The sequence below is a fragment of the Pleuronectes platessa genome, chromosome 15 (assembly GCF_947347685.1).
Source record: "Pleuronectes platessa chromosome 15, fPlePla1.1, whole genome shotgun sequence".
Classification (NCBI taxonomy): Eukaryota; Metazoa; Chordata; class Actinopteri; order Pleuronectiformes; family Pleuronectidae; genus Pleuronectes; species Pleuronectes platessa.
The window spans coordinates 2,088,470-2,112,860 of record NC_070640.1 but is presented as its reverse complement, the minus strand read 5'-3'; the positions used below and the strand labels follow the sequence as shown (position 1 = coordinate 2,112,860).

General features: G+C 42.8%; 2 protein-coding genes and 2 long non-coding RNA genes across 4 annotated transcripts; all 4 read left to right on the top strand.

Moving 5' to 3' along the window:
- Positions 1–346: 346 nt before the first annotated feature.
- On the top strand, positions 347–2,441 carry LOC128457459 (cornifelin homolog B). The gene is made up of 4 exons (XM_053442146.1): positions 347–505; positions 613–735; positions 873–1,027; positions 1,512–2,441. Exons 2-4 carry the CDS (start codon positions 633–635, stop codon positions 1,632–1,634), a joined length of 381 nt encoding a protein of 126 aa, XP_053298121.1. The 5' UTR covers positions 347–505; positions 613–632; the 3' UTR covers positions 1,635–2,441.
- A 2,344-nt stretch (positions 2,442–4,785) lies between these two features.
- Positions 4,786–5,604, top strand: LOC128457462 (uncharacterized). The gene is made up of 3 exons (XR_008341926.1): positions 4,786–4,948; positions 5,080–5,223; positions 5,340–5,604. It is a non-coding gene; the product is annotated as an uncharacterized LOC128457462 (long non-coding RNA).
- An 8,347-nt stretch (positions 5,605–13,951) lies between these two features.
- LOC128457461 (uncharacterized) lies at positions 13,952–14,966 on the top strand. The gene is made up of 3 exons (XR_008341925.1): positions 13,952–14,238; positions 14,365–14,484; positions 14,603–14,966. It is a non-coding gene; the product is annotated as an uncharacterized LOC128457461 (long non-coding RNA).
- Positions 14,967–19,573: 4,607 nt separating this feature from the next.
- Positions 19,574–21,138, top strand: LOC128457460 (cornifelin homolog B). Its single transcript, XM_053442148.1, has 4 exons — positions 19,574–19,729; positions 19,856–19,951; positions 20,049–20,203; positions 20,875–21,138. Exons 2-4 carry the CDS (start codon positions 19,885–19,887, stop codon positions 20,965–20,967), a joined length of 315 nt encoding a protein of 104 aa, XP_053298123.1. The 5' UTR covers positions 19,574–19,729; positions 19,856–19,884; the 3' UTR covers positions 20,968–21,138.
- The last annotated feature ends 3,253 nt before the right edge of the window (positions 21,139–24,391 follow it).

The window sequence follows — 24,391 nt, the reverse complement described above, 5'->3', positions numbered from 1 at the left end:
CAAGAATTCTTAACATTCCCGTTAGTGATATCCTTATCGGTCGGCTGTGTAGAAACCCAGTTTCCAGTTCCCAGTCAGACAACCCTTCCTGGTTCACGTCATGAAATGGAAAAAAGGCAAGTTGTGATTGTTTGCTGCTCAGGGGTCGGAGGTCGAAGTCGGGTTAGAATTAGGGTCATGATTTGAGTTGGGGTTGGACCTGGGGTCAGGGGTCAGGGTCACCCTTTTTATAACTCTTCTATAAATGAGTTTTGAATGATATGCAGATCAACTCGAACCGAGCTTAAGAAACAAGTGTCACATTATATTCTCACGTCGAGGCCCCGCCCTCGTCTCGACGCTGATTAAAGCAGCGTGATGGGAAAGTCGTGCAGGTAGAACCAGTCCGGCCAGTTCCCACTCTCAGGTGTTCTGTGGGTATTTCTGCTCTGACGGACAAGTGACAGCTTCTCATCGCAGACCTCAGTGTGACACAACGACTCCGAGCTCCACAGACACACAACAGGTGAGACGACCGGGATCTCAACTACAGCCACAACTCCTGTGTCATCCAACCTTTAGTTTCCCATGTCGAGTTTAAATGTGATATAACTGAACTTTCTTTATTTCCAGTTTAATACTAAGTAGTCAAGATGTCGCGGATGGTCGTGAACCAGCCGCAGCCTGTGATGGAATCCAGGGAGTCGGACGAGTGGGGATCAGGGATCTGTGACTGCTGCCAGGACGTCCCTGAGTGTAAGAGACGCTCCATAAAGAGGTAAAGAGGAAAAAATTATTTACTTCCTCATGTCTTAAACATGTGTGTGTGTGTGTGTGTGTGTGTGTGTGTGTGTGTGTGTGTGTGTGTGTGTGTGTGTGTGTGTGCGCTTCAGGCTGTTGTGCTTTCTGGTGCTGTCCCTGCTTCGCCTGCATCACCACCAGGGACTACGGACAGTGTCTCTGTCTCCCCCTGCTGGACATCTTTGGTCTCATCCCGCCCGCCGCCATGTCCATGAGAGTCTCCATGCGGCAGCGATACGGAATCAAGGTGAGGACGAAACTAAAAACCTTTATTCTCACTCATTCTGGTGGATTCTGACAGAAAGGAAAGGTCCTCTCTAAAGATCTTATCGTTTCATGTGTTTTTTATTTTATATCCTATTTTGTTGATGTGACCGAGCTGTTTGTGTTGCCCTTGTTTAAATTTGCATTTAAAGTGAAAACATATCGATGTGTGAATAACAACATAAATACATCTTTGAGTTAACTTTGGCCAAATAATTATTAAAACCAATCTCCTCACAAACTAGTCAAGTAGTGACTGATATTATAGCTATAATAAAGTTATCTAGTCATTTAGTGAAGTGTCTAACTCACAGTTATTATATCAGAGGAAGCAGTTAGAAGCCGGCGAGTCTCCTCATCAGAAACTCTATTAGATTAATGCACATAAACAGAGAGCTCGTGTTTTTCTTTGCTTTCAAAATAAAACGATTTGCCAGACCTGACTCGTCCCTGTGTTGTTTGTGCAGGACACCATGTGCAGGGACTGCCTGTTCGCCACCTTCTGCAACCCCTGCAGCTGGTGCCAGATGTCCAGAGAGATGAAGAAGAGGAACATCTCCGTCCTTCTGGTCGGAGCCAAACACACATGAGACACACGTGAAGAACCCTCGACCCCCTCGTCCCTCGTCACACGAAAAGGACGAGGGACCTGAAGTCCAGACTGAAAACTCCAGCAGCGAATGTTTGCCTGAAATATCGAAAGTTATTTAAGCTGCTAAAAAGAGAAATGAATGGAAACAAGTGGATTTTTGTGGATTTTCTGCTGAGACTAAAATTTAATTCTTATCATTTGTATTTACTCTTCACTTTACTTTCAGAAAGAAAGGACACAGTTAGAATCATAAGAGTCTTTTATATATGTTTTTGTATTTTTGCTTTATTTAAAAGATAGATTTTTTCAGATAAATATTCCAACGTTCAAACAAAATCCACAGTCGATCAATTTCAAACTTCAACCAAGAGTTTGGTTAAAAAATATAGATTTTTTCCAGACTGTGTTTTCTTGATTCGCTGCAGCAGAGAAATAATGAAACAAACAGAGAATTTAATATGAAAAATATTGTAATTTTGGCTGAAACTTCCATTTTGCTTAAATTTCATCTAAGGAATTATTTCTCTGTGATTTGTATCCCCATCTGTAAAATTGTGGACGATTACATCGTCCAGGAAATACCAATTAACATATTGATGAACAATTAACATATTGATAATCAATTAACATATTGATGATCAATTAACATATTGACGATCAATTAACATATTGATTAAAGCCCTTTGCTTCTTCTTGCTCTTATAATCAAACCTGCTGCTTATGTTCATCATCAGTCAAACCTGAAGTAGATGTTGTTGTGGCTTTAATTATTGATTTATAAAATTAATTAAAATGTGAAAAATTAGCTGTTTGTTCGTGATGTATTGAATGGTGTTAAGAAGACATATATCTATACATGTCAAAATGTGTAAAATATAAAAGGAACACTGCATAGTAATAGGGAAACATTAATAACATAAATATATACCTTTGTCCAAAATGGTGATTCTCAAATGGGGTGCTAGTTCCCCTAGTGGTACTTTGGAGTAGTGCACGACTGACCGTCTTTTCCCACTTCCGTCATCACCTGGTGTAAACAAATCCTTTAGGACTCAGGAAAACAGTTCTGTGGCTGAAGCAGAGAAAGTTTTCATGCTTTTTAAAGTTTTATAAATCTGACTGCAGCTTCACCAGCTCTGTTCACAAATATCAACCCAAACAAAACCACAGAACAAGTGTCACATTATATTCGTTCATCCTCTTCTCCTCTTCTACATGCTCATCTCAGAGAAGCTGGGAGACGTGAACTGATCTGAACTCCAGTCAAACCAGTCTGTCCAAGCTTAAAAAAAAGTTATATATGTCTTACAGTTTGACTTACTGTGTGTGTGTGTGTGTTTGTGTGGGTTTGTGTGTGTGTGTGTGTGTGTTTGTCAATGCGGTCAATGTGGAGGCTATTGTCTACCTCAATGGGACACAACAAACACTCCACAACACAACAGCAAGAAAGTCCCTCCTGAACATTAAACAGGCAGAGACAGAACCACACTGGACTGGACTGAGACTGCAGGGGAAGGTGGCCTGCCTTGACTTTGCTGACCACTCTGTCTCTCATACAATGTACAGGAACGCCTCTGTAGGAGAGGACATCCTCTGCTTCACTGCTAAAGCCAGACTACAGGTGTTGCCAACTAAATACAATCTTGCATTGTGGTACCCTAATAATCATCACCCACACTGTATAATGCATTTTAATCCCAACCAACATTTAAAATCCATTGCTCATATTGTTAATGGCTGTAATATGTACAAAGGACTCTATACTGCACGCCATGACCGCATTGTCGACCTCATTTCTAGAACTGTTAAGGGAGTATTCCCCCCAAATGTGTTAATGTACAAACACTCCTGTATAATGCCAGATTGGTTTAACAGTTCTGATGATGTGTTCTGTAACATCCCTACCACCCCTGATGTTGTTTTCTTGGACAAGGTTAAAAGGGAGGTAGTAGTGCTTGAAGTAGCCTGTGTCTATGACCTCTATATGGACATAGCCTTCCTCGACAAGTTGACCAAATACCAGCCCATTGTTGCTAAAATTAGAGACCTAGACTATACATGTACGCTGGTAGTGTTGATATTTGGAAGTCTGGGGCATGTCCATAAGCCTTCTGTCAGTGGACTACTACGGGCAGGACTTAGTAAGACACGATCTAAACAACTAGCAAAGTTCTGCTCTGTATCAGCTGTTATAGGAAGTCTTGCTGTTTGGCATAGGAGATGTTTCTTGTACCCATGAGTCACTAAGTTGTATTCAACCTCTGAGAAATGTTTAAATCCTTTTTGTACGAATATGATTGGTGGATTCAAATAAATTATTTAAATGTGTGTGTGTGTGTGTGTGTGTGTGTGTGTGTGTGTGTGTGTGTGCAGGAGAAAAGTTTCTGTTGCACGAAATAAAACCTGGTGCTTTCCCAATGTCTCATCTTTAATCAGTGTGTGGGTACCAGGAGGTTAAAGTGAAGACTCAAGACTCTTTAGCAGGGCATCAAATACTGGTGAAAAAGTAATATTTTTTAACAATAACTTTACTTTACCACATCTAAAAGAAACAGGTAGTTTGACTGAAGGCTCTAACATGGATCCCTGCAAAGCCTCTAACGACCTCCATCAACAGAACAGGGAGTAATAATGATTCTATTGCACCAAATCAGTTCTTATGGGATTTGATTTCTTTTTAAACGAATAACGTAACAATAAACAACACATCTATGTCTACACATGAGAGAAAACAAACACATGTATAGGTTAACTGTAGGTGTACATGTATGATCCACAGATGAGACATCACTGTGTCTCTTGTGCTCTTCCATGGATCTCAGTGTATCACTCAACAGATTAATTTCATTCCACCCCCCCCCCCCTAATCTGCATTCAGATAAGTAGATGGAACAAATCCAAAGGTGCAGCTTTCAGTTTCCTTGTGAGACCTGTTTCTCGTAAGAGGCGTCTGCTGATTAAAGTGATTATTCAGAAACACACCGGGCCACAGCAGCAGGATCCCAGCCAGTGTCTCATCCTTTTTATAACGGTCTTATCAATCTGACTACAGTGTCACCAGCTAAGTTCACCAATATCAACCTTAACCGAGATTCAGAACAGGTGTCACAATACATTCTCACGTTGAGGCCCCGCCTTCGTCTTGATGCTGATAAAAGCTTTAGGATGTGAAGTCGTGCAGGAAGAACCAATCTGTCCAGCTCCAGCTCTCAGGCGTTCTGTGGGTATTTCTGCTCTGACGGACAAGTGACAGCTTCTCATCGCAGACCTCAGTGTGACACAACGACTCCGAGCTCCACAGACGCACAACAGGTGAGACGACCGGGATCTCAACTACATCCACAACTCCTGTGTCATCCAACCTTTGGTTTCCCATGTGGATTTTAAATGTGAAGTCCTTTGCGGCAACTTGTTGTCCGTAACTGTTCTTTCTTTATTTCAAGTCTAATACTAGGTAGTCAAGATGTCAACGGCGGTCACCGAACAGCCCCAGCCTCAGATGGCTTCCCAGCCGCGGCCTCGGAGGGGTTCCCACCAGTCGGACGAGTCTAAATTGGGATGTGACTGCGCCAGTTGCTGCGCAAAATGTAAGTAACGTTCGATAATGATTGAAAGTATGAGGGGGAAGAAATCATTTACTTCCTCATGTCTTAAACATGTGTGTGTGTGTGTGTGTGTGTGTGTGTGTGTGCGTGTGTTTCAGGCTGCAAGGGTTTCTGCTGTTTTCTGTGCAAAGTAATTCCACAAATTTTAAGTGAAGAACCTGAAGGTTAAGAACCTGAAGATGAAGAACCTTAAGATGAAAAACCTGAAGATGAAGAACCTGAAGATGAAGAACCTGAAGATGAGTAGTAGGATTTGGGGTTAGGGTACGAGTGTGGACGATTCCATCGACAAGTAATCACCAACTAACATATTTATTAAAGCCCTTTGCTTCTTCCTGTTATTATAATGATGTTCATCAGTCAAGCCTGAATAAGCTGTTGTTGTTCAACAAGTTGTCTTTAATTATTGAATTATTGACAATAAACTGAATGAAAATATTTAAAGTTTGCGTTTTTTTCTTTATGTATTCAATGGTTTTAACATGACATATATCCTCAAATCTAACAATGTGTAAAATATAAAAGGAGCTTTGAATCGTAAGAGGGAAACTTTAATAACATAAATATATACCTTTGTCCACTATAGTGATTCTCAAATGGGGTACTAGTTCCCCTAGTGGTACATTGGAGTAGTGCATGCCTGACCGTCTTATTCCACTTCCGTCATCACCTGGTGTAAACAAATCCTTTAGGACTCAGGAAAACAGTTCTGTGGCTGAAGCAGAGAAAGTTTTCATGCTTTTTAAAGTTTTTTTAATCTGACTGCAGCTTCACCAGCTCTGATCACAAATATCAACTCAAACAAAACCCCAGAACAAGTGTCACATTATATTCGTTCTTCACGTCACGACCTCGTCTTGATGCTCAGCTCAGAGAAGCTGGGAGACGTGAACTGATCTGAACTCCAGTCAAACCAGTCTGTCCAGTAGCTGCACTGATGGACAAATTACATCTTTTCTTTAACCTTTTGTTTCCCATGTTCTGTGTGAAAGTTTATGTTCTTTGCAGCACAGTGTGTAACTGTAATTATATTATATTGACAAGATTGATATTTTGAAATGTTTACAAATACAAATTCTTCTGCTGATCTAGAAAGTAGAATCCAAATTTAAATATTCCAGGATACAGATTAGAATAAGGATATGTTAAAATAAATTATTGTATTGTATATATATTAATGTTTTATGCTTTCAAGCTAAATTTAAATGTTTGTGTCCCTGATATTTTGGCATTTATAAACTCATACATTACACAAATGGTTTCGTTAACATGACCTCATTTTATAAAGAATAAATCATAAACAAACACCACAAACTTTATAAATCTCAGTTGACGTTGTAGCACAGGTACAAAATATGTGTGTGATTATATTTCATACATTTGACATTAATAAACACGTTAAATACAAACTCTACATCAGGTAATTTGTATGAAATATGTAGCATGAATAAAGTCTGGTAGGTTGGTTGATTGTGTGTGTGTGTGTGTGTGTGTGTGTGTGTCTGTTGCTGTCCCTGCTTCGCCTGCCTCAGCACCAGGGACCACGGAGAGTGTCTCTGTCTCCCCCTGCTGGACATCAGTGGTCTAATCCCGTGTCCATGAGAGTCTCCATGCAGCAGCAGTACGGAATCAAAGTGAGGACAAAACGTAAAGGTTTATTCTCACTCATTCTGGTGAATTGAAAGTTCAGTTTGACATCTTTTAATTAATTTAATTTCATGCTGGAGAACTTAAATTAATTTTATATGTGCATTTAAAGTGAAGTTGTGGATTTTCACTTTGCAAAATCGTCCAAGACAAGTGGAACATATATTATAGCACAGTATAGTTATCTAGTTATTTAGTAAAGTATCTTACTCACAGATGTATTAATCTAATCTAAAATCTATTAGATTAGCACTCCTGTTTTTTATGCTTTTGTGTTACAAAAAGAATCCATGAATTGGACGGAGATTGGGAATCTGGGAAATTCTTGACATTGATGAAAGTGATAATAGTAAAATAATAAAATCTGGAACTGCATCAAAACCCAGAAAGATCTTTCCTGGTCCACGCCCCGGCCTCGCACCAGGTTTTAGAGGAATATACATCCAGTAGGTTTCATGTGACCCTGCTGATGATAATCTGTCCTGTAGGTGTTGTTTGAGCAGGGCTCCGTCTCTGAGGACTTTGGGGACACGTCCTGTCAAGTTATTACAGTTGTTCAACCAGAGTTTTCGTCCTTTGTCTTTTCAATGAAATTAATTATAATGTCTAAATAATGCAGTTTTTTCTTTATGTATTCAATGATGATATGAGGACATGTATCTATAAATCTAAAATACAAAAGGAACACTGCATGATAAAGATTAATAGGTTAAATACATATGTTTGCCCACTAGAGGAAGCCGTACTCTTCACCACAGCCTATGCGCCACTCAGTTTGACAAACATTCCATGAGGTTTGAACATGGTTTTCTGTTGTCTGCCTGTTGCCCAGTTCATTTATTAGAAAGATATTTGATGATTATCCTGATGGAGTGAAGGTTACACACAATTCTTCTTCACCCACCTTCACAATGTCACAGACCACACATGAGCAGCTGTTTGTATATCAGTGGCAACTTCCAATAAATGCCTCCACTGATCTGCCCTCCACGTCACACTCTCTTGTCACTCCTTTTGATTCATTGCACTGAACTTCACATGTGACAGACACAGCAGATCATGTTTATGAATCTTTGTTTTTGCGTTTTCCTGATGATTCTCTGAAAGTGTCCAGTCCGGTTGCAGCCTTTCTTGCAGGAACACTGGGTCAGTTCCTGACAGCTGGCTGCAATAGGTGGAACTGTTGTCCAACAGATCTGCCATATGTCTCCCTTCTGATTCCATCCCCAGTTTGCAGGACTGACGACTTCTGGATTGGTTACTGTTGCTTGACTCCATATGATACCGGCCTGGTAGGCAGCACGTTTTGCTTGTTCCATGAGGGCTGCACTGGTTGGTTGGATCGCATCATAGGACCTCTGCTTACGGGCCAAGAGATTCAGCCTTGCCTCGTCAACACCGGTGGCTGGACTTGATCTATCATACATGATGACAACAAAGTTCTCCAGCTTCTGCAGGTCATCTTCAGAAACCTCTTTTGGACAGTTGCTGAGTTTTGTAAAGGTTTCAGAAACCTCTGCACAGACTTACCAAGTCAGCCAAGCAGATTTCTTTCCCTTCCCATGGAAAGACGAGACTCAGCGCGTGAATGCCTGGAAATACCGGATCCCACTGGCTTTCTCAGGTCCTATTGCAGAAACTACCTCATGGTCTGGTACCCATCAAGCATTGGCTCCTTGCCCAAAGGCAATCCACATTTTTTGAAGACCAAGCCTCTGCAGGGATGGCAGCTTAGACACTGCTATGGCGAGCATGTCAGTGTCATTGGCTTAGATGACAAGTGACTTGCTACCCTCTGCAGTTGCATCTCTTCCATGTACAAATATACTGGTATCAGCTTCTTCATGACAGCATGGGGCTACAGCATCGAGGGATTTGTTTTTGTTGCTGATGACATCTTCTCCTTTTGTCACGATGACCATACTTGTGGTTCCAGCCTGACATATTTTCTCTGCCAGAAAGTGGAAGAGCTCAGTTTTGTTATCATCCCGCAGAAAGCTTCTCCAGTTTGTTGGGGTCCTGCTGGTACCAATCACTCTTCTTCTGATCCCCTGACCTCTTTTTGACCTGGTTTCAGATTTCAGACTAGACTTCTTGTACACATCAAAGATGACATCGACTCGCTGGAATTTGGTGCAAAAGGATTCCACTTTTGGAAGGATGTCTTCTTTTGCATAGTCATCGAAAGTCTTTGAGCTGCGTGGAGGCAGGGAATTGATGAGCGCTGATCCATCAATTATGATGGTGTCTCCCTCTGGTTCGCTGTCAGGCAATGTCACCAGTGCCTAAAGAATTCAGGTGCGGCAACATTTGGGAAACTAAGTATGAGATGCACTCCTCCTTAGCTGACATTGAACCCCATGCTGAGTTTCACAGCAGTAATTGTCACCAGTGTGCCATGGTAGTGCCGACAATCACACGTTTAGAAAATTGGCTTCATGGATCAATCAGGTCTGGTTTGTTGACTTCATGCACTTTGCATCTGGAGCATGGCATACTCCCTCAAACACAGAGCCGTGCCGTGCCGTGCACTAGCAACTTCTTGGAGCCATAGATGAGTTAGGTAAGTAGTGAGGACCAGTGCTAGGAGTCCATCTGAAGGATGTGGCTGACTGATGAAAAAAAGGTTCTACCTCTACTAATACACCCTACACCCTATGCACTAATTATAAATACTGTTCTATACATTTAGAAATTACCATCATGCACATAGTTAAAAATAGCAAAACGCTCATCAGGCAAGCAAAAATGCAGAAAAAGACAGATCTAAATAGCCAAAAAGTGTGAAGTCATTCACTTGTGTTTTTTGAAAGTAAAAAAATTAGAACCCGCATGCAAGAAAACACCAAGATCATTGAAATCCATCAAGTACATGCATTTCTATGAGCGAAACCATTTTCGGCAGACGCATTTGGTCGCCATCTTGAAAAATTTTTGAATGGCACGTCAGGCAGATATTCTAAGTAGACCCTTGAGAACCACCATGCCAAATTTGGTGCTTGTATCACATTTTGCACAATTTCAGTGAAAATTTGTTGTTATCTGCCCTAACATGAATCCCTGCAAAGCCCTTATCGACCTCCATCAAAAGAACAGGGAGTAATAATGATTCTATTGCACCAAATCAGTTCCTATGGGATTAGATTTTTTTTAAATGAATAACGTAACAATAAACAACAGTCTACACATGAGAGAAAACAAACACATGTATAGGTTAACTGTAGGTGTACATGTATGATCCACAGATGAGACATCACTGTGAACAAGTTGTCTCTTGTGCTCTTCCATGTATCACTCAACAGATTCATTTCATTTCACCCCCCCCCCCCCCCCCCCATCTGCATTCAGGTTCTGCATGGAACGAGTCCAAAGTGTGTCTCGGACAAAATAGCTTTCAGTTCCCTAGAGCTGTTTTTATTGAAAACAAATTTTCAGTTTGCTTGGAAGAAACTTGTGAGAACTTGTTCCAGGTCAGAGGCGTCTGCTTATTAAAGTGATTATTGAGAAACACACCGAGCAACAGCAGCAGGATCCCAGCCAACGCCTCACCCACAAGTGAAAGAGCTCCTGCAGTGACCCACATTCACTACAGTAACCCCCCCCCCCCACACACACACACACAATTACACACAAACAAACAAACAGACGAACAGGAAAGACAATCCTTCCTGATTCAAGTCATGAAATGGAAAAAAGCAAGTTGTTATGTTTGCTCTTCACGGGTCGGAGGTCGAAGTCGGGTTAGAGTTAGTTTCAGGGTTAGAATTAGGGTCATGATTTGAGTTGGGGTTAGAGCTGGGGTCAGGATTTGGGGTTAGGGTTATGTCAGTGTTGGGGGTTAGGGTAACAGTTTTTTATAACTGTTCTTAAAGTCTTGTCAGTCTGACTGTACCAATATCAACTCGAACCGAGCTTAAGAACAAGTGTCACATTATATTCACTCGTCACGTCGAGGCCCCGCCTTCGTCTCCCATGTGGAGTTTAAATGTGATGTCCTTTGCGGCAACTTGTTGTTCCTAACTGTACTTTCTTTATTTCGATTCTAATGCTAAGTAGTCAAGATGCCGACGCCGGTCACCAAACAGCCGCGGCCTCGGACGGATTGAACAAAAATAACAACATTGTCATTAAGTCCTATTCCTGGTCTAGCTTGCGCTTGCCCAATTGCCACCTGACTCCTCGATCTGGCCGGGGGTGAAGACAGCCTGCTGCATTGGTGTGATCTTCAACTGCGCGTAGCCAGTGACACAAGACTCGGCCGGCTTGTGGGTGGGTGTGTTCTCCGCCGGTTGAGCAGCTGTTTCATCAGCGTTGCAATCCTCATCACTGTCGCTTTCCAACACCGCCATGCTGTATGTCGCAGTCATCTCCTGCTGCTCTTTGGCTAGGTATGCCTGCTGGGCTGCTTCGTGCTCCTGTTGCCGCTTCACCTTGGATTGCATTTTGGTATCAAACTCTCAAAAATGTGGCCACTCTGTCACCCTTCATGCTGGCCAGGAAATCAATGTCCTCCATATCGCGGATCAGCTGCTCGGCGTTTGGAGACCACAGCGGGAATGTGGAGTCCAGCCTGTACTCCATTGCATCCTCCACAAAAGCTGTAGCCTCACTGGAGCACCTGGCCTGCGGAATGTGGTGCAACTTGTTGTTAGCGTCGAGAAGTGCCACCATCTTGTCGCATGCTCGACGATCGCTCACCATTGGGATATTGGCCTTCCCATAAAATGGCCGCACCTGTTCCAAAACGACCTTGGCCGCCTCAAACCGTGACAAGGCTCCGTTCATACCTAGTCGCTTGGCATGCAGTTGTGAGTCACAGTTGTACATCATGCACCGCAGAATCTGGCGACCACTTGGCAGCTTGGCGCCAGTGATGATGGCATCTGTATGTGATGCTGGCACCAAGACCAAAGACCACGCTGCAGTTGCTCGGGCGGGAGCTTAAGGGTGCTGGCGTCATCTTGTGAGAGCTGGATCCTTTTGCAGGTGTTGGTGATGTTACGACCCTACTAATCCGGCCTGGGGATCCGCCCCTCTGTGCTACGCTGTTGCCGGTTTTACACTTTTCTTTAATACCTTACTGACCCCTGGACACATTGCACGACACTCTCCTTTTAACTCATTATACAATGCACCGCAATAACGGGAGAGAAACCTTGTGGCTTCAAAATAGGTTGGAAGAACACAACAAATGTCAAGAGGAACCATTTTGTTGACATAGAAACCCCCGCCTCCCACATAGCTAGTCATTCCAGTATTGACAGCAGATTTGAGTCACTAGTACTCAATGGCTTCAATAGGTAACATTAGATATGCAGATATATGCAGATAAATGTGAATTCTAGATCTGTATGGTATAATTATGATCGCTGCCGCGCCAGTGTTTGACAACGTTTTCATCTTTCTTCTACTAATATTATTTTCCCCACTCATTTCGGGTGGAGTATATCATCTACTTAGACTTCATCAAGTCACATGAAACTTGGTAATGTTGTAGACCCACATAACTGATATGAATTTAACGTTTGTGTCCCTATGTGTGTCTATGTCAACAAAATGGCTGCGGCAGGCTATTGTGACGCTGATAAAAATAATGCCCATAGGACAGGCCAGCTAGCTAACATTAGCTAACGATGAGGTAGCATTGCTACGTTATACTAGCTATCGATAGCTAGCTAATAAACTGTGTGCCGTTCCACCTCTAAATCACTACATATCGCAAAAATATTTTGCATTTATTGTTTTTGCATGGATGGTTACACTTTGAGCACCCAGCCTACACGTTCACACGCCTGTGTCAAGGCTACTGTGAGTCTCCATCATTATACAATCAGGCTCTCAGGAACAGTCTTGAACCCCTCATCCTCACTCCGGGGTCAGCTCTCTTGCAGTATGTTGATGATCTACTAGCTGCCAGTCCCACACAGAAGCAATTTGAAACAAATCTGAACGCTTTGCTGAGACATCCGGATCACGATGGCAACAAAGTCTGTTTGTTCAACAAACTGTTTCTGTGTCCTGTCGTCACCAAAAATGGCAAATCCCTGTCTGATAAGAGAGTAGAAGCCATTGTTAACATGCCAAAACCCTTGAAGAGGAAACAACTCATGTCATTCATCGGCACATGCTGGTGTGCCCGGTGCTCTCTAATCTTTGATCGGTGTGTGGGTATCAGGAGGTTAAAGTGAAGCCTCAAGACTCTTTAACAAGGCATCAAATACTGGTGAAAAAGTTGTATTTTTTAACAATAACTTGACTTTACTACATCTAAAAGGAACGGGTAGTTTGACTGAAGGCTCTAACATGAATCCTCTCAGAGCCTCTATCGACCTCCATCAACAGAACATGGAGTAATAATGATTCTATTGCACCAAATCAGTTCTTATGGGATTTGATATATTTTTAAATGAATAACGTAACAATAAACAGTCTACACATGGGAGAAAACAAACACATGTATAGGTTAACTGTATGTGTACATGTATGATCCACAGATGAGACATCACTGTGAACAAGTTGTCTCTTGTGCTCTTCCATGGAACTCAGTGTATCAATCAACAGTTTCATTCCACCCCCCCCCCTAATCTGCATTCAGGTTCTGCATGGAACGAGTCCAAAGTGTGTCTCGGACAAAATAGCTTTCAGTTCCCTAGAGCTGTTTGCTTGGAAGAAACTTGTGAGAACTTGTTCCAGGTCAAAGGCGTCTGCTTATTAAAGCAATTATTGATAAACACACCGAGCAACAGCAGCAGGATCCCAGCCAACGCCTCACCCACAAGTGAAAGAGCTCCTGCATGACCCACATTCACGACAGTTACACCCCCCCACACACACACAATTACACACAAACAAGCAAACAGACGAACAGGAAAGACAATCCTTCCTGGTTCAAGTCATGAAATGGAAAGAAGCAAGTTGTTATGTTTGCTCTTCACGGGTCGGAGGTAAGAGTTAGTTTCAGGGTTAGAATTAGGGTCATGATTTGAGTTGGGGTTAGAGCTGGGGTCAGGATTTGGGATTAGGGTAATGTTGGGGTTAGGGGTTAGGGTAACACTTTTTTATAACTGTTCTTAAAGTCTTATCAATCTGACTGAAGCTTCACCAGCTCTGTTCACCAATATCAACTCGAACCAAGCTCAACAACAAGTGTCACATTATATTCACTCGTCACGTCGAGGCCCCGCCTTCGTCTTGATGCTTATAAAGGCTGCATGATGGGAAAGTCGTGCAGGAAGACCCAATCTGTCCAGCTCCTGCCCTGATGTGTTCTGATCTGACGGACAAGTGACAGCTTCTCATCGCAGACCTCAGTGTGACAGAACGACTCCGAGCTCCACAGACACACAACAGGTGAGACGACCGGGATCTCAACTACATCCACAACTCCTGTGTCATCCAACCTTTGGTTTCCCATGTCGGGTTTAAATGTGATGTCCTCTGCCGTGAGGTTCCTAACTGTACTTTCTTTATTTCGAGTCCAATGCTAAGTAGTCAAGATGTCGACGCCGGTCACCAAACAGCTGCAGCCCCTGACGGATTCCCCGAAGTCGGACGAGCGTGGATCGGGATGTGACTGCTGCAGTGGCTGCCTAAACTGTAAGTAACGTTCGATAATGATTTAAAGTATGAGGGGGAAGAAATCATTTACTTCCTCATGTCTTAAATATGTGTGTGTGTGTGTGTGTGTGTGTGTGTGTGTGTGTGTGTGTTTCAGGCCTGAAGGGTTTCTGCGGTGGACTGTGCAATATAATTGGAGGTGCATGTTGTGATGCGTGTGCTGGTGCAATAACTAATGTGATATAGGATTTGGGGTTAGGGTAAGAGTGTGGACGATTCCATCGACCAGTAAATACCAATTAACATATTAATGATCAATTAACATAATGATTAAAGCCCTTTGCTTCTTCTTGTTCTTATAATCAAACCTGTTGCTTATGTTCATCATCAGTCAAACCGGAAGAAGCTGTTGTTGTGGCTTTAATTATTGATTTATTGACAATAAAATGACGTAAAAATGTCTAAAGTTGGCTGTGTGTTCTTGATGTATTCAATGGTGTTAAGAGGACATATATCTACAAACCTAAAAATTGTAAAATATAAAAGGAGCTTTGAATAGTAAGAGGGGAACTTTAATAACTAAAATATATATTTTGGTCTCCTTTAGGGATTCGCAAATGGGGTTCTAATTCCCCTAGTGGTACTTTGAAGTAGTGCACAACTGACCGTCTTTTTCCACTTCTGTCATCACCTGGCGTAAACAAATCCTTTAAGTCTCAGGAAAACAGTTCTGTGGCTGAAGTAGAGAAAGTTTTCATGCTTTTTAAAGTTTTATAAATCTGACAGCAGCTTCACCAGCTCTGATCACAAATATCAACTCAAACAAAACGACAGAACAAGTGTCACATTATATTCATTCATCACGTCACAGCCTCTTCTTCATGCTCAGCTCGGAGATGCTGCGAGTCGTGAACTGACACGAACTCCAGTCAAACCAGTCTGTCCAGTCTCTGCTCTCAGGTGTTCTGGGGATTCTGCACTGACGGGCTAATGACAGCTTCTCCTGAACCCTTTGTTTCCCCCGTTGTGTTAAAAATGTTGTGTTCTTGGCAGCACAGTGCGTAGCTGTAGTAATATCTTATTTACAAGACATACATTCTCCTGCTGATCTAGTAAGTAGAATCCAAATTTAAATATTCTAGAAAAAAGATTAGAATAAGATTATATGATTTTTTTTATTGTATTGTATATATATCAATGTTTTATGTGCTAAACAAGATTAACTAAATAATTCAAAAGGTTGACTGTCTACAGAAAAAGGTCTAATGTCAGTGAAAATAGAAGTTTCAGGCTCAACTAAATGTTTGAGTCCCTGATATTTTGGGATTTATAAACTCATACATTACACACACATGGTTTCTTTAAAGTGACCTCATTTACTATTGCCTCAGCACCAGGGACCACGGAGACTGTCTCTGTCTCCCCCTGCTGGACATCAGTGGTCTAATCCCGTGTCCATGTGAGTCTCCATGAGGAAAGGGTACGGCATCAAAGTGAGGACAAAACGTAAAGCTTTATGCTCACTCCATCTGGTGAATTGAAAGTTCAGTTTGAGATCATCATGATTTCATGCTGGAGAAGTGGGACAGATATTATAGTACAGTAAAGTTATCTAGTTATTTAGTAAAGTATCTTACTCACAGAGTTATTATCTAATCTAAACTCTATTAGAATAGAGCTCATGTTTTTTATGCTTTTGTGTAACTCTTTGTCAGTTTTTCTTTTCAGTCTTTTTACCATGAAGCATTAAAGTTATTAAAGTTGTTCAACTAGAGGTTTCGTCCTTTTGTCTTTTCAATAAAATGAATTCAAATGTCTAAATGATGCAGTTTTTTCTCTATGTATTCAATGATGATAGGAGGACATATATCTATAAATCAAAAAAACAAAAGGAACACTGCATAATAAAGTTTAATAAGTTAAATACATATGTTTGTCCACTAGAGGAAGCCGTACTCTTCCCCACAGCCTGTCATGTGGGAGGTTATGTTGGGTCACAGCGTCTCAGACCAGTGATCATCACTGTGTTCTGTCTGAGGACAATGAATCATGATATTAATTATAATAATAAATATGTAGGAAAATAAGTTTCTCTACATCAGAGAATCTCTCTGATTTTCTTACAATTCAGAATCAGCAGTTTCCTGAAAACAGATATCGAACTTATCAAAAATTATAATTATTTTATACATTTAACTTTCAACCAGTTCAGACTGGGCTTCTATTGTGCCAGTTAGAGGCCAAAGCGCTGATTTTAAATTTGTGACTTAAACCCCACACACACTTATTTTAATCCTTTTTGCAGGCTGGTGTAATTGTCCTCTGCCCTGATTCACCAGTCCACACACCACTGTTCCCAGTTTAGAAGGTCAGAGTCAAAGGTCAATCTACTGAGTGGCGGTTTGTGCAGGATTTGAAGGCTGTGAATTGCTCCATCGCTTTTTGTTCCCAACCCAACGCTGATCTCCCAAATTCCGCCTAATGCATCGTGGTTTTCAGTTGTAGATTTATCCAAATGATTTTTTTTGTGTTCCTGTCTACAGGGACAGCCAGTACTGGTTTGCTTTTCATTTTGAAAACAAGGCCTACACGTTCACACGCCCGTGTCAAGGCTACTGTGAGTCTCCATCTTTATACAATCAGGCTCTCAGGAACAGTCTTGAACCCCTCATCCTCAGTATGTTGATGATCTACTAGCTGCCAGTCCCAGACAGAAGCAATTCAAATCTGAACGCTTTGCTGAGACATCCGGATCACGATGGCAACAAAGTCTGTTTGTTCAACAAACTGTTTCTGTGTCATGTCGTCACCAAAGATGGCAAATCCCTGTCTGATAAGAGAGTAGAAGCCATTGTTAACATGCCAGAACCCTCGACGAGGAAACAACTCATGTCAGTCATCGGCACATGCTGGTTTGCCCGGTGCTCTCTAATCTTTGATCAGTGTGTGGGTATCAGGAGGTTTAAGTGAAGCCTCAAGACTCTTTAACAAGGCATCAAATACTGGTGAAAAAGTTGTATTTTTGAACAATAACTTTACTTTACTACATCTAAAAGGAACAGGTAGTTTGACTGAAGGCTCTAACATGAATCCTCTCAGAGCCTCTATCGACCTCCATCAACAGAACAGGGAGTAATAATGATTCTATTGCACCAAATCAGTTCCTCTGGGATTTGATTTCTTATTAAATGAATAACGTAACAATAAACAACAGTCTACACATGAGAGAAAACAAACACATGTACAGGTTAACTGTATGTGTACATGTATGATCCGGAGATGAGACATCACTGTGAAAAAGTTGTCTCTTGTGCTCTTCCATGGAACTCAGTGTATCACTCAACAGATTAATCCCCCCCCCCCCCCCCCACCTTAATCTGCATTCAGGTTCTGCATGGAACGAGTCCAAAGTGTGTCTCGGACAAAATAGCTTTCAGTTCCTTGTAAGAAGTTTGTAAGACCTGTTTCTCGTTTCCCTGCTTATCAAAGGGATTATTCAGAAACACACCGAGCCACAGCAGCAGGATCTCAGCCAGCGCCTCACCCACAAGTGAAAGAGCTCCTGCAGAGTCCCCCATTCACTACAGCTGGGGCTAAAAGTTTTGAGAATGATTCAAGTATTGACTTTCACAAAGTGCGTTGCTTCAGTGTTTTTAGTAGCCTGGGTGCCAGACGAACTTAGCCCCGCCCACAACATTTTCGGTCGGGAAGTTCGGTCTGGAGTCGCTCCATTGGGGAGAAATTATGCCCTGACAATCTGATTGGTCCGAACAGAAGCTGTTCGGACCAATCAGATTGTCAGGGCGGGCTTTATACGATAATGGACAGATGATCAACAGTAACGTAATCAACCACGTCATCAAAGTGCGCTTGTGTTGAATTCGTTTTCAACAAACATGCCTGCCGCTGGAGAGCTGAGATGTGTAGATGCTGCCATTGAGTCTGTTTGAGAAGACATCGACAGAGCATTCATTTTGAAAGAGGAACAGAGAACGCGGAAGCGACGCGCTAATCCCTATCGCGCCGGTGCTTGGCTGTTCACGCTAATAATATCACCCGTTGATCCATAAGTATTCAAGCATATACTTACTTGTTGCTCCAACATTAAGCAACAGCATCCCAATATTTGTCTTTTTTAGTGTTGTCTTTATTCAACATGTTCCAAGGATCATACAACTCACTGTACTTCTCCACTTCAATTATGAATCTAATGTCATCCATGTTGAAGAACTTCTCCACTGTTTGCTCCGTTAAATGTCGGGTGTCGAGGGTAAATTACGTGTTCTCCACTCAAGCCTATGTGGAGAATACGTAGAATTGCCCCACCACACACACATACACATGCACACAAACAAATGCACACAAACAAACACACATCAAGTGCAAATTCCTACCTTCAGTCCAGAGGTTACATTCATTAGTTAATAAATCAAGTTGACAAAACATTTCCTTGTCACTTGTGCTCTTCCATGGAACTCAGAGTTTCACTCAACAGATTCATTTCATTCCACCCCCCCCCCCCCTCCTCCCCCCCCCCCCCCTTTAGCTGCATTCAGTTTCTGCATGGAACGAATCCAAAATGTGTAGCGGACAAAATAGCTTTCAGTTCCTTGTCAAATTTTTACTTGTTCCTGGTAAGAGGCGTCTGCTTATTAAAGCGACTATTCAGAAACACACCGAGCCACAGCAGCAGGATCCCAGCCAGCGTCTCACCCACAAGTGAAAGAGCTCCTGCATTGTCCCCCATTCACTACAGTTAACCCCCCCCCCCCCCCACACACACACACACATGCACACAAACAAACAAACAGATGAACAGAAAAGACAATCCTTCCTGGTTCAAGTCATGAAATGTAAAAAAAAGCAAGTTGTGATGTTTGCTCTTCACGGGTCAGAGGTCGAGTTAGACTTATTTTTAGGGTTAGAATTGGGGTCATGATTTGAGTTGGGGTTAGAGCTGGGGTCAGGATTTGGGGTTAGGTTTAGGGTATACCCTTTTTATAACTGTTCTCAAAGTCTTATCAATCTGAGTGCACCAGCTCTGTTCACCGATATCAACTCGAACCGAGCTTAAGAACAATAGTCACATTATATTCACTCGTCACCTCGATGCCCCGCCTTCGTCTTGATGCTTATAAAGGCTGCATGATGTGGACGTCCTGCAGGAAGAACCAATCTGTCCAGCTCCTGCTCTGATGTGTTCTGCTCTGACGGACAAGTGACAGCTTCTCATCGCAGACCTCAGTGTGACACAACGACTCCGAGTTCCACAGACACACAACAGGTGAGACGACCGCGATCTCAACTACATCCACAACTCCTGTGTCATCCAACCTTTAGTTTCCCATGTCGGGTTTAAATGTGATGTCCTCTGCCGTGAGGTTCCTAACTGTACTTTCTTTATTTCCAGTTTATTACTAAGTAGTCAACCAGCTTGTGATGGAATCCCAGAAGACGGACGAGTGGGGATCAGGGATATTTGACTTCTACCAGGACGTCCCTGAGTGTAAGAGACACTCAATAAAGAGTTAAAGTACGAGGGGGGGAAATGATTTACTTCATCAAAACTTAAACATGTGTGTGTGTGTGTGTGTGTGTTTCAGGCTGTTATTCTTTCTGGTGCTGTCCCTGCTTCGCCGCCACCACCACCAAGACCTATGGAGAGAGTCTCTTTCTCCCCCTGCTGGACTTGTTTGGCGTCATCCCGCCCGTCAACATGTCCATGAGGGTCTCCCTGCGGCAGCGATACGGAATCAAAGTGAGGACAAAACTTAAAACCTTTATTCTCACTCATTCTGGTGGATTCTGACAGAAAAGAATGTGGTCAAACCCGTCCTCTCTAAAGATCTTATCTTGAACTTATTTCTTATTTTATAACCTATTTTATAACAAAGTAACTCATCAGCTTTTATTACATTTTAATAAGCTCTGGTTCAAGTGTTTAGCTTGCAAGAGATTCTCTGTGAATGATACAGTGAGTGGAATGTACGTGCGGCGACACTTGTCAGACTCTCACTTTCGGTCCTGTCTGTTTCCCCAGCATCACTGCAGCCTACACACCAATACAGTTTTCCGAAGATAGTCCCTCTTCTTTTATTTTTGTAAAAATGTCCTCACCTGTGCACGTCCACTCCGGAGCGCTTTGCAAAACAACATTACGTTTTCCATCAAAACTGTATCTGATGAAAACAAGCAGCTGGGCAGAGTTTAATATATCTGTGGATTCATCTAACTGTAAAGCATATTTCCATTTCTTAACTCTATCCACCGGCTGGCTTTTTGCTTTTAAGTAATTATTTGTCTGTTTTTCTTTGCTTTCAAAATAAGATGATTTTCTCCGTGTGTTGTTGCAAACACAGAAAGTCACTCGGTGAAAACGTTACCTGTTTTAAAATCAGACCTGACCTCGTCCCTGTGTTTCTTGTGCAGGACTCCATGTTCAGGGACTGCTTGTTCGCCACCTGCTGCAGCCCCTGCAGCTGGTGTCAGATGTCCAGAGAGATGAAGAGGAGGAAAACATAATTAATATTAATTGATGATCAGTTAACATATTGATTAAAGCCCTTTGCTTCTTCTTGTTCTTATAATCAAACCTGTTGCTTATATTCATCATCTGTCAAACTGGAAGAAGCTGTTGTTGTTCAACAAGTTTAATTATTGATTATTGTCAATAAAATGAATTAAATGTCTAAAGTTTGCTGTGTGTTCGTGATGTATTGAATGGTGTTAAGAGGACATATATCTACAAACCTAAAAATGTGTAAAATATAAAAGGAGCTTTGAATAGTAAGAGGGAAACTTTAATAACATAAATATATACCTTTGTCCACTATACTATAGTCATTCTCAAATGGGGAACTAGTTCCCTTAGTGGTACTTTGGAGTACTGCATGACTGTCACAACCTAGGGTGGGAATGACATACAAAACACGGACGTGGTACCAGGTAATACTAAGGTTTTATTTCAGATTTCGTTCCCTACAATTGTTCAGCCCAAGTCAAGTTAACAAAAACGTCTGCAACCAATCAATACACGACGCACAGGTACGAAACAAAAGATTAACACAACACCCCCGCTGCTGGGCCAAGACCAGCCTCCAGCCGTCTCTGCTGCAGGTCCAACAACCCCGATGGAGGAGGAGCCAAAACCTTTTAACCAGTCCGGGACCTGCGCGCCGGGTGCACCCAGTTACAGCTCATCAGCCAATCTGCATACAGCGATCAGAGGGCACAAACAGGGGGTTAGATACAATACCGGCACAGGCCAGCAGGCCGTCACACCCTCCCCCTAAAAAGATGGAAACCCCCCCCCCAGGTTTTCACCTGTCCCAATGTTTACACAATAAACAAAAACAAAATTCAGTTAAACATATAAACATTACTCAGCGCACATAGGGGCTCGTGACAATGCATCTGCAACTACATTGTCAGAGCCCCTAATGTGGCGAATATCCAAGTTGTATGGCTGAAGAAAGAGACTCCATCTCATCAGCCGTTGGTTTGGGTTCTGGAGAGAATGTAGAAAGGTCAGTGGGTTATGGTCGCTGTAAATAACCACGGCCGAACAATGCCCACCCACATACACCTCGAAATGCTGGAGTGCCCATACGAGCGCGAGGGCCTCCTTTTCAATCACAGAATAATTCAATTGGTAATTCTTGAATTTTCGCGAAAAGAAACATACAGGATGTTCTACGCCAGTGTCATTTTCTTGTATCAACACCGCTCCAGCGCCGACGTTACTGGCATCCGTTTGAATTTTAAATGGTTTGTCCAGTCGTGGAGCCATCAAAACGGGTGCAGAGCTTAACAGAGCTTTAACCGAGTCAAACGCGTTTTGACAGGTGTCTGTCCACGTATAAGTGGCCTTTGCTTTTAACAAACTAGTCAATGGCGCGACTACGGACGAAAAGTTTCTGCAGAAGCAGCGGTAAAAACCCACCATCCCGAGGAAGCGCATTAATTCGCGTTTTGTAGCAGGAACAGGGAACTCGTCAATAACCTGCACTTTGGCCCGGATGGGGAGCACTTGCCCCTGCCCCACTACCTTACCCAGGTAGGTCACGGTCGCTCCAGCAAACTCACACTTGGCTAGATTAACCGTGAGCCGTGCCTGTGCCAGGCGCGCGAGGAGCAGTCGCAAGCGCTCCAGATGTGATGACCAGGTATTACTGACCGTAACCACATCATCCAAATAAACAGTTACCCCTTCCAGCCCAGCCACTACACGATTCATTAATCTTTGAAATGTCGCTGGGGCATTACGCAACCCAAATGACATGACACGATACGAAAATAACCCTTTAGGTGTGATAAAAGCGGAAACTTCACGAGCCCTCTCAGTTAACAGCACTTGCCAATATCCTTTAAGGAGATCTAATTTTGTGACGAATTTGGCTGCTCCGACTTCATCAATACAATCCTCTATACGAGGTAAAGGAAACGAATCAGGTTTGGTTACAGCATTTAGTTTGCGATAATCAGTACAAAAACGAAACGTACCGTCAGACTTTTTAACCAATAAGCATGGCGAAGACCAGCTGGAGAAAGACGGTTCAGCTAAGTTATTGTCAAGCAAATACTGAACCTCTTCGTCCTGACTTTCCTTTTTCCCGATAGGCACTCGATAAAAACGCTGCCGGATGGGCTCAGCACCCCCCACATCGATATCGTGCTCCAGCAAATCAGTCTGTGTAGGCACATCAGAGAACAACACTTTAAACTCCCCAAGCAAATCAGTGAGCTCTTGGCTCTGAATCGAATTTAAATGTTTTAGGACTGACGACATGGCTAGCAATGTCTCGGAATTCTTTAAACGTCCTTGTAACACACAATCATCGGTTGTGTTAAGCTCCTCCCCCTCTGATGCTGCCACCATCAAAGGTGCGCGAACCAGAGAGGAGCTGTCCACTAGCACCTGAGAGGAGCTGTCCACTAGCACCACGGGATCGATCGTTTTCCCAGCGTGCCGCTCCTCCCGATTATAGAACGGTTTCAAGAGATTGACGTGACATCTTTGAGCGCAATTCCTCCTATCCGGGGTCGAGATCATGTAATTATCATTTGGGCCACAATGCAGGACCTTATAGGGCCCAGCGTACTTGGCCTGAAACGGTGAACCAAGTACCGGAAGCAGCGCGAGCACTAAATCACCAACAACAAACGTTCTGTGCTCAGTGCGACGATCGAACAGTGTTTTCATTTTTTTCTGAGATTCCTCCAACCGTTCCCTAGCCATTCTCCAGGCAGAGGACAGACGGCGGCGGAACCCCAGAACATATTCAGACAAATTATCAGGCGGCTCTGAATCAGTCCATTTATCATGGAGCACTGACATTACCCCACGCACACGGTGCGCAAAAACAAGATCATTTGGACTAAAGCCAGTACTTTCATGAGTGACCCCCCTGGCTGCTAACATCAGCCATGGCAGGCCCTCCTCCCAATCGCAACCTAACTCGACACAATATGCACGAAGCAGTGATTTCAGCGTTGAATGAAAGCGCTCCAAAGCACCTTGGCTCTGAGGGTGATAAGCGGTTGCCAGATTTTGCTTAACCCCCAATTGCCTAAGAACGTCTTTGAACAATTTTGATGTAAAGTTACTCCCACGATCAGATTGAACAACTTTCGGCAACCCGAAAGTTGAAATAAATTGACTCAGTGCTTTCACAATTGCTTTCGTGTTAATAGAACGTAATGGAAAAGCAGCTGGGTAGCGAGTGGTCTGGCACATAACCGTGAGCAGGTACTCACAGCCTGTTTTAGAGCGAGGTAGAGGCCCAACATTGTCAATGATAAGGTGCTCAAAAGGTTGACTCGCAGTCGGAATCGGACGCAACGGAGCCGGCTTCAACGTCACATTGGGTTTCCCTGTCAGTTGACATGTTATGCATGTTTTGACAAAACTGGCAACGTCGCGCTTAACTCGCGGCCAGTGGAAATA